Source organism: Musca domestica, unplaced genomic scaffold (assembly GCF_030504385.1).
Source record: "Musca domestica strain aabys unplaced genomic scaffold, Musca_domestica.polishedcontigs.V.1.1 37, whole genome shotgun sequence".
In the NCBI taxonomy this organism is placed as follows: domain Eukaryota; kingdom Metazoa; phylum Arthropoda; class Insecta; order Diptera; family Muscidae; genus Musca; species Musca domestica.
In genome coordinates, this window is record NW_026712321.1 from 8,315,988 (window position 1) to 8,328,433 (window position 12,446).

Sequence of the window (12,446 nt, forward strand, 5' to 3'; positions counted from 1 at the left end):
TGAAGTGTTTTGGCTACACTACAATCTGGGTACAAATATCACTAAGTCTAAACACTGTATAACTCTACCAAGATATCATGGTAGAAGAATATATGTAGACGCATCGACACAGCTGCTGAGACAATGAACTGTCAAACCAATTTTGGAATTGAAAATGTTGAATGAAAAATTATTTAAATTTGTAAAAATTGTTAAAAACACGAATTATAATAACATCCGAATGACGTCGTATAAGAAAACATATAAAAATCTACTTATATTTAAAAAAAAAAAAAAAACATTTAAAATTTATTGACATGTCAATGCTTACAAGCTTTGATGCATCTACCTATATTCTTCTATCATGGTAGAAGAATATAGGTAGACGCATCGACACAGCTGCTGGAACAATGAAATGTCTAACCAATTTTGGAATTGAAAATGTTTAATGAAAAAATTTGTAACAATTGTTAAAAAAAACTCGAATTATAATAACCTCCGAACAGGTGCATCAAAGCTTGGGAGCATTGATATGTCAAAAAAAATGTTAATGTTATTTCAAATATAAGTAGATTTTTATATACTTTCTTATACGACGTCATTCTGAGGTTATAATAATTCGTGTTTTCCAACAATTTTTACAAATTTTAATAATTTTTCATTCAACATTTTCAATTTCAAAATTGGCTTGACAGTTCATTGTCCCAGCGGCTGCGTCGATGCGACTACCTGTATTCTTCTACCATGCAAGATATTAATAGTTGTGTTCCAGAACTAAAGAGTTTCTACTAATTTTGTCACTTTTGTACATTTTGCTCAAGAACTAGTTCCCGTGCTCACAAAAATTGCAAAAAAAAAAAGTTCATTTCTCTTTGAATCAAAATGGCGTTCTCCTTTACTATTTGTATGCTCTCTTTATAACGTTTTTACACAACAAATTTGGGCGAGCAAAAGAGAAAAAAATGTGAAAAAAGCCATTTTGTCATTTCATTGACAGAAAAAATGTAAATAAAACAAATTCGTTAACAAATAATTTTCTATAAATCTGGAAAAGGGAATTTGGAAATCGCAAGCCTAATTGATTTGTTTTTCGGCTCATTTTTAATTTTGCTTGCTTCGTTTCTTTTTATTGTGGACAAAATGTTTTGTTTTCACAAATCAGTTGATTTCTTGCCTGTTACTTATTAGAGCTTTTTTGCAAAAGAGAACAAAACTGTCTTATTCTCTCAGAAAGAAGTTGCTGGAAAATTCCAGCAGGGAAAGTAGCCAGAAAATTATATTCTCATATTCTTCCGATAAAAATACGGCTCGGTGTGATCGAAAAAGTGCGTACGTACCATGGTAGAAGAATACAGGTCGTCGCATAGACACGGCTGCTGGGACAATGAACTGTCAGACCAATTTTGGAATTGAAAATTTCAAATGAAAAATTATTCATATTTGTAAAAATTGTTGAAGAACGCATATTATAACAAGCTCCGATTGGTGTCCAATAAGAAAACTTAAAAAATCTACTTATTTTTGAAATTATTGACATATCAATGTTCCCAAGCGTTGATGCATCTACCTGTATTCTTCTAACATGGTATGTACCTTACTTATGTAATTTACAACTAAAATGTAGTCCATGTATCACACAATATGTGCAAATTCTACATATGGAAAACGTGACGTGTGCAAAAACATATTCCTCTATCAGAGAAATATTTAGAGAGCCTTATTTAAGTGTTAAAGGATCATGATAAAGGTGTAAGTACATAAAAAGCTTGAAGTCATAGCTAGACATATTTTGTGACATTTCGTAAAGGGATTACAGAGCCGCACTAAAATCCTGCCGTCGTTGTCCATTATAATTTGACATTAATATGCCTAGCCATGACTTCAAGCTTTTTATGTACTTACACCTTTATACCTAATTTATATTTGGAGCTCATCTTCTAATTCAAGTGATAATTGGCATATGTTTTTTATAGAATTAAACAATAATGTCATCTGACGTTTTGCATGTGTCCATTGACATACACCACTAAATCCACTCGATTTTAAATCTCAATTCTAAAGCAATGCGTCACGTAAATCTAGTCGGTATTATTTGACGTATACGCTATGGAATTTTTATTCGAAATCGGGTGGATTTCGTAAATCTAAATGAACTTCTTTAAGGTAAGAATACATAATACGCTCTTTTGACTAGCTTAGATCAACGACTGTCTTCTTCGTAGAGAAACAGCGGAGTTTTAGGTTGACTTAGTTCGATTTTGACCCACCGCTTGTTTGTTATTTTCCGAAGATGTCAGACAAAAAAGCATTTTATGTATTCTCACCTTTAGAGCACGTTATTCAACCAGGTCGCCCAGTCTTCTCATGACCGGATTTATTTTAAATCCCATGCGGAATCTTCGTGATTGCCTCTTTGCTACACAATTGTTGTTTTTTGGATTCCTTTTTGGTTGTGTATGTAAACATACATCAGCTGACGGTATTTCTATCTTCCTAAAGGTATATGTAAACACACGAGGTTAACCCAATAATTCTATTAAACCCTGTGGGTTAACACCATCAAATTGTAAATGTACTTTTAAACTGAAATGTGGAAACATAACATGATCACAATATCTATACACATACCTACCTACATTTGTAGTACTTTAACAATTTCTATATTTAAAAAAATTATGTAAAGAAAACAATAATCATAACATCTTATTGAAGCAATACATTTGTAGTTGATCTAGATAATAGTTTTATATATATATATATGAAATTTAAAACAAGTAAATAAACGAATATTCTTTTAATGATCATAATGAAAATATCAAATATAACTTATATAAACTATTTCATGAGTCCAAATTTAATTTTGTTATTATGTTTATATTCTAAGAAAAACATTATGTTGAAAGCTCTCTATAAACATTAAATATTAAAAAATAAAAAAAAAACATATTGACCAACGGTTTCTATTGAAGCTAATGAAAAAATAAGTAAAATTTTAAACAAATAATGTTACAAGTTTTTGTTTTATTTTCAGTTAATCGAACAATAAATAATAACTTATCAAATGACTACAATTATGTTTTATCATTTTTACAAGTCAATGAAAACAGTTATCAGCAGTGTGATTTTCGAACTAGTCAACGACAGAATTGACGACCATTATAGATAATAATAATGTTTCGATTGCATTTGATTTCAGTAGTTAAATGCAATTTTTGTTTTTGGAAGTTATGTCAAAACTCCTTTGCTCTTTTACGAAGAAGCCAGTCGATGACTTAAACCACTAAAAAACTCTTTAAGGTTAGACTACATAAAACGCTTTTTTGACTGGCTTAAAGCTGGGAATACATAAAGCGCTTATTTGGCTGGCTTAAGTCATCGGCTGGCTTCTTCGGAAATGAACAAAGGAGCCTAGGGCCAAAATCGAACTAGGTCAACCTAAAACTCCTTTGTTCATCTACGAAGAAGCCAGCCGATGACTTAAGCCAGCCAAATATGCGCTTTATGTATTTCCAGCCTAAGTCTTTTTCGTAAAAGAAGAAAGGAGCTTTAGGTTGACTTAGCTCAATTTCGGCCCTTAATTTATATTAATCTTCATGTGCTTGCACTTTTAGTGTCCCTTCTTGATTTTTAATGGCTTCTTTGAAAAATGGGTATAGGGTTAAAATCGAACTAAGTCAACCTAAGACTCCTTTGTTCCTCTACCATGGTAGAACATTACAGGTAGATACATCAAAGCTTGGTAACATTAATATGTCAAAAAAAATTTAAATGTCTTTGCAAATATAAGTACATTTATATATGTTTTCTTATACGACGTCATTCGGAGGTTATTATAATACGCGTTTTTGAACAATTTTTACAAATTTAAACAATTTTTCATTCATCATTTTTAATTATAAACTTGGTTTGACAGTTCCTTGTCGCAGCAGATGTGTCGATGCGTCTACCTATATTCTTCTACCATATTCTCTACATAGAAGCCAGCGTATGACTCAGGGTAAAATTAAAAAGATAAAGTCATTTTAAAAAAGCATTCCCAATTTTTGAATTTTCTGTAATTTACTTTGTCAAATTCCATTGCATAGAAAGCAGTTTACCATCTCTGATTCTCTGAACATATGATTACATGAATCTACCTTCTTAATTCTACCATGCGATGACTTAAACCAGTCAGAGAAGAGTTATATGTATTCTCACCATAAGAATGATATAGCCAAAATTGATTCCCGTGATGTTTGTTTGAAGAAAATCTCTCAGAAATATTTTGACAATTAGCTCTTTCCTGTTTTTGTTATTTTTGTTGCCATTTCCATTGATTATTTATGCGCCAAATTGATTAAGTTACTCGTAATTTAGGTACCAGTGTAAAGCTGTCTTTATTATTGGTTATTTTGTTAACGCCGCCATTTAAACAGACGGCTTCGGTATATTCTTATAAGCTCGGTATTTCTGTTTTGGTTACATTAACAATCTCGATAAAGTGTACTAATTTTGCAATAAATATCTTTATTAAATTAATTTTTAACCTATTTTATAAAACTTAACAAAGTATAATTGGTCCGAGAGCCGTTTCCGTACCGGTGTAAAGCTGTCGTTGGTATGGGTTATTAAGTAAATGCCGCCATTTAAACAGATGACTTCGGTTTATTCATATAAGCTCGTCATTCCTGTTTTGGTTACATTAACAATGTCGATAAAGTGTGCTAATTTTGCAATAAATATATTTAATAATTATGCATTAAAGTATTTTTCAACCTATTTTATAAAACTATAGCAGAGTATTACCGGCTTCTCCATTGCTTTATGTTGTCTAATACACCGCAAAACGTTAAACGCCGACATTGTGTGCTACTCCGTTTTTCTGTGACCGCTACAATTTGTTATTGTGATTGAAATTCACAATAAGGAAGCATTAACAATCCATATTTAATTATAGAACAGAGCAAAATTAAAAGCATTAGTCCATTTGGAGAACACGAACAAATAAATAAAAATTGTCTTCATCATTATTTTTTTATTATTAAACATATTCAAACATAATCACTTGAATTGAGATGAAATGTACTTTTTCGCCTCGCCAAACGATTTTGACATTAAAGCTGTCAAGAATTCGCCTGCTAGAAGCGCTTATTATTGTGCCATGGTGAACTGTCAATGAATTTATTCTAAGATTTTTTTTATTTCTTGTCAATTCTTTTGTGCAAAAACAACGGAGAAATGTATAGCTATTCTTGTGAACAAAATGCAAAACAATTAACAAATTTTTCCAATATAATCAATGCGTATGAAACGAATTAAATGAGAAAATTGTGACATATTGTGCAAAGGGAAAATAAATACGTGTAACAAATGAGTATGATGTAAAAACGTGCAAATGTTAAATGATTTTAAAGGAGAAACAAAAAACGAAATGATGAAAAGATAACTTAGCTGTGTGGGCTATTTCGGTGAATAACAAAAAGTCCCAAATGAATATAAGAAGAAAGTGAAGTCATAAAGTTCAAAAGACGACGACAACAAAAATCAAACAAAAAAAGATTAGCGGTCAAAAGTCTATTTTTTCTCGTCGCTTCACAACTTATTGGAAGTGTTTATGGGCTGAAGGCAGAGCAATTTCTTACTGAATTGATAGTAAATTATAATTTCATTGCAGTGCATTTTATTATCGGCTAATGCGCGCGCCTCTGCCGCAGTTGTTGTTCCTATTTTTTTTTTGTTATGTGATAATGACCAGAGCATCGCAACGCATCTAATTAATTTTGCATTGTTTTCTGGTATTTTTGTTCCATTTGCAAAAAGTTCTTGGTTGTTTAAAGTGTATTGAAGTGCGTGCGACGTGCGTATATAAGGCGTAAGGCGTCAGTAAAGCTAGAAATGAAATTCGAAGTTTCTTCCAATTAGAAATATAACACCAAATATCAAGGGTTGTAAACAAATGTGAAAAGTAAAAAAAAAAAACAAAAACATTACAAGTGTCAAAATACATATGATCACCCACTTTGCCACCCAACACCCACAACAACAAATGCATATATTGCATTTTACGCTCTCTGCTTATATCGATTGTGAGAGATTAGATTGAGGCCGTGTGAGAGCGAGATACGGAGGAGAATATTACAAAACAAAAATACTGCTAACCAATCCACCCACATTTGCAAATCAAAACAAAACAAACCCACGAGACAAGACGCAAATTTTGACAACCAAGTTTCCTTAGAAGTGCTAAATAAATAATAATAAAAAAAATAACAAATACAAAGGAAAAGATTCATCAAAATTTCTACGAAGTAACAAAAATAAAAGATCAACAAGTGCTAAAAAACTACCGTCTCTATGTGTTCAACGACGTATTTATTACAAACATTTAACTACAAAATACATGTTGTTTTGTTGTTGTTGCTGCTGTTGATATCCGCAACAACGGCCAATACCTAAAATACGAATTAAAACATTTCTTTTCGAAAAAAGTGGAAAAAAGTAACGAATACATTGTGGTGTGGCATTCATTTCTTGAATATCAAAGTGGTTGGTTTGCGCTGTTGTTGCTGTGACCACCGCCTACAGCCGCAGTTAGCAGTTGATTGTGTGTGCTTTTAGCCATTGCATTCGCCGCGTTTGTTATATCCGTTCTACGCGTTCTTTTTTAATTATTGTCGCCATGTCTATATCTGAACATGCAACCGGCAATTCTTCGATTAAAAGTGCAGCCCCTAAATCGTCGACAACCGGCGATTCAAATGCTGCTGCTGCCTATTCATCTACGTCATCATCATCATCTGCCTCTGCTGCAACAAACAATACCTCGCCGTCGTCCTCATCATCAGCAACTGCCACACAAAAGTCAAAGAAAACCGCAGCCTCTGGCCTACCCGGTGCGGTATCCAATATCTATTACAAACATGGTCTCTTTTTGTCAAGCTATCCCACATGTGCCACCAGTATAGCCATTGTGGCAATATTATTTTCATGGTATGTATGTATATTGTTGTTGTTTTTCTTGTCGTTATTTATTAAGTTTTCTTTTGTTAGACAATATATACAAATTGCCAGTCAAATAGATGTGACGAATTGTTGGTGGAACCAAGAATGTTTATGACTTTTTTGTGTCGAAAATCTGGATTTGAAATTTCCGAGGCTTATGTGCCTTCTAAATATTGCAAGTCTTAGGTTAACTAAGAGAGAGCATCACAATTTGAAAACTATTAAAAAGAACTTTTAACTTCTGCCCATCACAATAAACTGTAACTACATTGTGGCAGAAACATAAGGTTGGTATTACACCACAACCGCCCATACCTTTGTGTACTGCCTTACCAATAAAGTGAAGCTTAAGTCCATTTAGTTCTAGAATTTTTTGTCAATATTCTAGATCAAGCAAATTAGGATAAAGTTGCAAAGCAAATTAGTATAAAGTTGCATTAAAAAATCTGTCACCAGGGACATACCACGGCTTGAAACCCTAAGCCATAGCCACTGCAACTAAGGAAATAAACAGTATTGCCGATCATTTCCCATTTAAGTCCCCCATATTGCAAAATAGCTATGTGGGATTGAAAGAGGGGAATTTTATCGCAAAATCATTATATTGGCATACGATAGGACTATCGTAGTCGGTTAAGGTATGCCATATCATTTACATAGAGATCTGAGGGCAAGTTTGTCATTCCGTTTGAAACACCTCGAAATAAACATTTAAGATCCCACAAAGTACATATATTCTTGATCAGCATAAAATTCTATGTCGATTTAGCGATGTCCGTCCGTCTATCCATCTGTCCGTCTGTGCAAATCACTCTAGCTTCAGGACTTTTGGTATTGAAAATGGGCCATGTAGCTCCATGTTTGTTCCTATAGCCCCCATATAATGGTACCTCCCTTTTTCGGTATTTTGGTGATTTAAGCTGCATTATTCACCGGAAATGTTTCAAATTTGGTATTTGAAGTTCGTAATGGATACTACAGCCTATAACAGAAAAATTTCCGTGCAGGTCCATGCCTTCGTATAGTCCCCATATAACGGGACCTCCCGATATTCGGTACTTTGATGATTTTAGCGACATTGTTCGCTGGAAATGTTTCAAATTTGATATTTGAAGTTCATAATGGATACTACAGCCTATTACAGAAAATTATCCTTGCAGGTCCATATCTTCGTATAGCCACCCATATAATGGCACATCCCGATATGGCATTTTGATGATTTTAGCGACATTTTTCACCGGAATTGTTTCAAATTTGGTACTTGAAGTTCGTAATAGATACTACAGTCTATAACAGAAAATTGTCTCTGCAGGTCCACATCTTCATATAGCCCTCGTATCTCCCGATATTTGGTATTTTGATGATTTTAACGACATTATTCACCGCATTTTTTTCTCAAGTTTCGCTTTTGAATATTGTAATGGCTTATGACAAAAGTTTCCTATGAAGGTCCACGTCGTCTTATAGACCCTAATATAACGGCTACATTCGGCATTTTTAAGATTTTAACGAAAATTTTAACGGATTTTGTTTTCTTTTTTATTTATTTATTTTTTTTTTTTTTTTTTGAAAATTGCCAAATTCGTTCCAAATTGTGGAGGGTATTCAAAATTCGGCCCGGCCGTATTTACTGCTTTTTTAGTTCTTTTCGGGAGCTGAACCAGAGCATTGTTTCTCTCGCCGGCTATGTGGGTAGGGTATTTGTTTTAGGCCAACAATTTACAGATTATGATTTAAAAAAGTGATTGAGTTAATATTCCAATTCAATGAAGTTGGCATGCCTTCCCAGGGCTCGGAAGTACGCTCTGTTGTTTTCTATATTTAAAGGGATTCTCTATGTGGACAATGAAGTAGTAGACCTTTGGCTGACTCTTCAATTATTTTATGGGTTGGGCTTTTGAGCACTGTCTGAAACTGGTTTCCTAATCTAGAAGGGTTCAGCACAGAAGTTACAGACCGCTACCGCTTTCATCATCAGCTTTCGGGTCCTTCCGCATATGCATTAGGTTTCAGAGGTTTTAATTAAATATTATTTGCAAACCGCAGTGTGTTTGTTTTTTTCTCTCGATATGGGGGCAAATCCATATTTTATATATATTTCACATTAACTTATTCATATTTTACTTATTATCAATGAATGTACGTCAGTTTTTTTTTTTTTTTTGTTGATGTACGTCACACATATTGTTCTCCCATATATATATATCTGTTCAATTAATTCGCCTCGATCGGTTTTTTCTATCATTAAAATATTTATTTATTTTTTTGAAGCATAGAATTGAAATTAAAACAATTGTGTTGTCAATAGAGGAAGGACAGGAAAAGTTTGAGATGGTCGAGATTTTGGTTGGGACTTACAATTTATGATAAAATCTCGGTAGTAGATAGGGATTTTAATTTATGGCAAACATCTTCGAACTGAAAATTTTAAAGATAGCTGCGTCTATTGACGTTTACAGTTTTTCTATAACAAGTAATGGCTTGAGAAATGGTTTCCCAACATTCATCTTATCCTAATTAGCAATTTGGGTATCCAAAATAAACCTTGGAAATAAGTTGTACTTATGTAAATACTTCCTTGTATGGCCAAAAAGGAGGTTAATCATATTACAACATCCGATCGTTTACACTGTAGACATATGAGAAACTTCCAAGTAAATACAAATTAACTTGCCACTTATTCATTCGATATGAAAAAAACGTATATCTTTCTTTATATATTTCGACCGGGAAATTCTATTTATTCCTGTATGATTTAATTTTGTATATGTGTGTGGTTTGTTAGCTTGTGCTTGCTTGCTAGTCTTTTTTTTTTTTTGCTTGCATACCACACACATTTTTGCCATAAAACATGTCTTTTCTGTGGGGTTTTTTGTTTGCAGATTTGTTGTCTTTTACTGTGACTTGATTTTCTTCATGTTCTTGCATTCTTATTGTTGTGTTTCTTTTTTGGTCACCGTTTCTTCCTTTATGCGTTTTTATGCCCTACATCTTAAATTGGTGTATTAAATTTGTCATTTCGTTTGCAACCCATTGAAATATTCATCGGAGACCACTTAATGTGTATATAATCATGATCAGGGTAAAATTGTATGCCGATTTTGGTTGCCTCTCTGATAGAGACCAGCACAGGCTTTGACATTTTTCCAAGAAGAGGGTGATATGAAAAAAACTGCAACAAACTTCAGACTGCTGACATTTCTAAGCCACTCGTGCGACAGCTGTTAAAATTATTCCAGTGACAGCTCATTATATTGTTAACAAGCGTACAAAAGCATTTTGGTGAGAATTTTCCAGAAAAAAAGTTATTCATGATGGAATTCAAGCGTGATGGTGTGATTTCTTTATATTCCGATGGAAAACCAAAAGTGGGTAGCGTTAGAGCACTCCAGCATTTAAATGTGAATAAATCTTTTGTGTCTCGTACCATCGCTCGTTACCGTGATACTTGTAGCGTAGCCCGATTCTGGTGGCCAACCAAAGGTTCACATTTTCAGCTGAACTTTTTGGCGATTAATCGAACGTGGCATCAGAATAAATGCCGAATATTATCGCGAAAATATTCTGGAGGGTGTATTAAAGCCTTGGGCACGCAAATATTTTGGCCGTAGACCTTGGACATTCCAACAGAACGCAGCACCAACGAACTCAGCACGCGCCACCTAAGAATGGTTACAAAATGAGGTTCCTCGCTACATTGCCAGCGCACAATGGTCACCAAAATCACCGAATACCAATCCGTTGGACTATTGTGTCTGGAGTTTTTTGGAAAGCAAGGTTGGCACTAAAAAATACCAAAGTGTCGATCACCTCAAGTAAGCGCTTCGCCGGGAATGGGCCAAAATACCGCAGAGCAACGTTCGAGCAGCGTGTGACGGTATCATTTGCCGTTTGAAGGCCATAATTCGTGCCAAAGTTGACCAATTCGTACAAATCTAAACTTATTCTAAATTTTGATGCTATTTCCGACATTTTTTGCTTTCATTCAATACAATTAAAAAAAGTAACAATTATGGAGTTTGACTTTGTTGCAGTTTTTTTATCTCACCCTGTATGAGCATTTTTCGGCTTTTTGGTAGTTCCTGATTTTCGATATTTTTGAGTTTTCTCAACAAATATCTATCAAAATCGGATATATTAAAATTAGATGTTTGAAATTTAGCACAGAGGATGTTCTGTATTAAAAATAGAACATATAAGTCAAGAGGTGAGATTTTCATTATTTTGGAGGTTTTAGCTCCATTTTTCAACCAAATCAGACAGAAGACATTTCGGATTCCCTATTGGTTGTTGTTGTTGTAGCAGTAGTACATGTGTGTGTTTGTGTTCTGCTAATCTGGTTCCAGCTCCAGGTTTAGAAATTCGGCTACTTTAACGGGCTGTAGCCAGAGATCCTCTGGAGTGAGTTGGGTAGGTTTGGCTGAGCAATTAAAAAGGTGTAGCGTATTGTGCGGGCCTGTATCACACGCCGGGCAGGCGTCACGCACATCTTCATCAATTCGTGCCCAATACGAATTGAGGCGACTACACCATCCTGAACGTAATTGCGCCAAAACTACCCTGGTTTGTCTAGGCAGCTGACGTTCTTCGGCTGCAATGGATGGGGGGTGGACTCCGAGGACGGCATTCACTTTATAACTGCTAATAGCATCCGCGACTGCATCGGTGTGAATGCCACTCAGACCTGCCTGATAGGCTTCTTGATCTAGAGGCTCTCTCTTGTAGCGCTGGACCTCCCTCTCTAGATCATGTATGTCCTTCCTGACACGCCTGGGTGGGGGAGAGTTATCCACCATATGATGGTTGGGATGGCTCTCACGGTAACACCCAAGCAGGTACTGCAACGAAAGCATATGATTATGCTGACGTAAGGGAAGGACTTTCGCCTCCTCATGTAGATGGTCCACTGGTGTCATGAGGAGGCACCCTGTCGCAGTTCTCAGGGCAGCGTTCTGGCAGGTCTGGATATTCTTCCACTGCGTAGCACTAGTATTCGCAGACCACACTGGAGCCGCATAGTTGACCACAGACCGACCTATCGCGTTATAAGAGGTCAACAAGGTTTCTTTGTCCGCACCCCAAGAGCTGCCGGCTAGCGCCTTGAGGACCTTGTTCCTACTTTTCATCTTGTCGCAGATAGCTGTGGCTTGCGCGGACGACTTGAACATGCTGTCGAACGTTACCCCAAGAATCTTGGGGTAGTTCGTGGTCGGTATTAGACTCCCCTCGACCTGAACATTCAGCTGTGTTCTCATCTCCGCAGACCATGTGGTAAAGAGTGTGGCCGTTGATTTCGTGGCGGATATTTTCATATTCCTCGCGTGGAAGTATGCGGCAAGCTCCGCGAGATAGGGGTTCAACCTTTCGCATATGTCATCGACCACTGGACCCGACGCCATGATCGTACAATCATCCGCATACGTTACGATCTCAATGCCGTCTGGAGGGCGAGGAATTCCGGAAAGGTAGAGGTTAAACAGTTCCGG

General features: G+C 35.4%; 1 protein-coding gene across 1 annotated transcript in view; it reads left to right on the top strand.

Moving 5' to 3' along the window:
• Positions 1 to 5,108: 5,108 nt before the first annotated feature.
• LOC101891653 (sterol regulatory element-binding protein cleavage-activating protein) overlaps positions 5,109 to 12,446 on the top strand; it is a 36,008-nt gene continuing 28,670 nt past the window's right edge. The window contains exon 1 of the mRNA XM_005185418.4: positions 5,109 to 6,948. Coding sequence (XP_005185475.1) covers positions 6,638 to 6,948 — 311 coding nt within the window. The 5' untranslated portion in view covers positions 5,109 to 6,637. The remainder of the gene's footprint in view (positions 6,949 to 12,446) is intronic.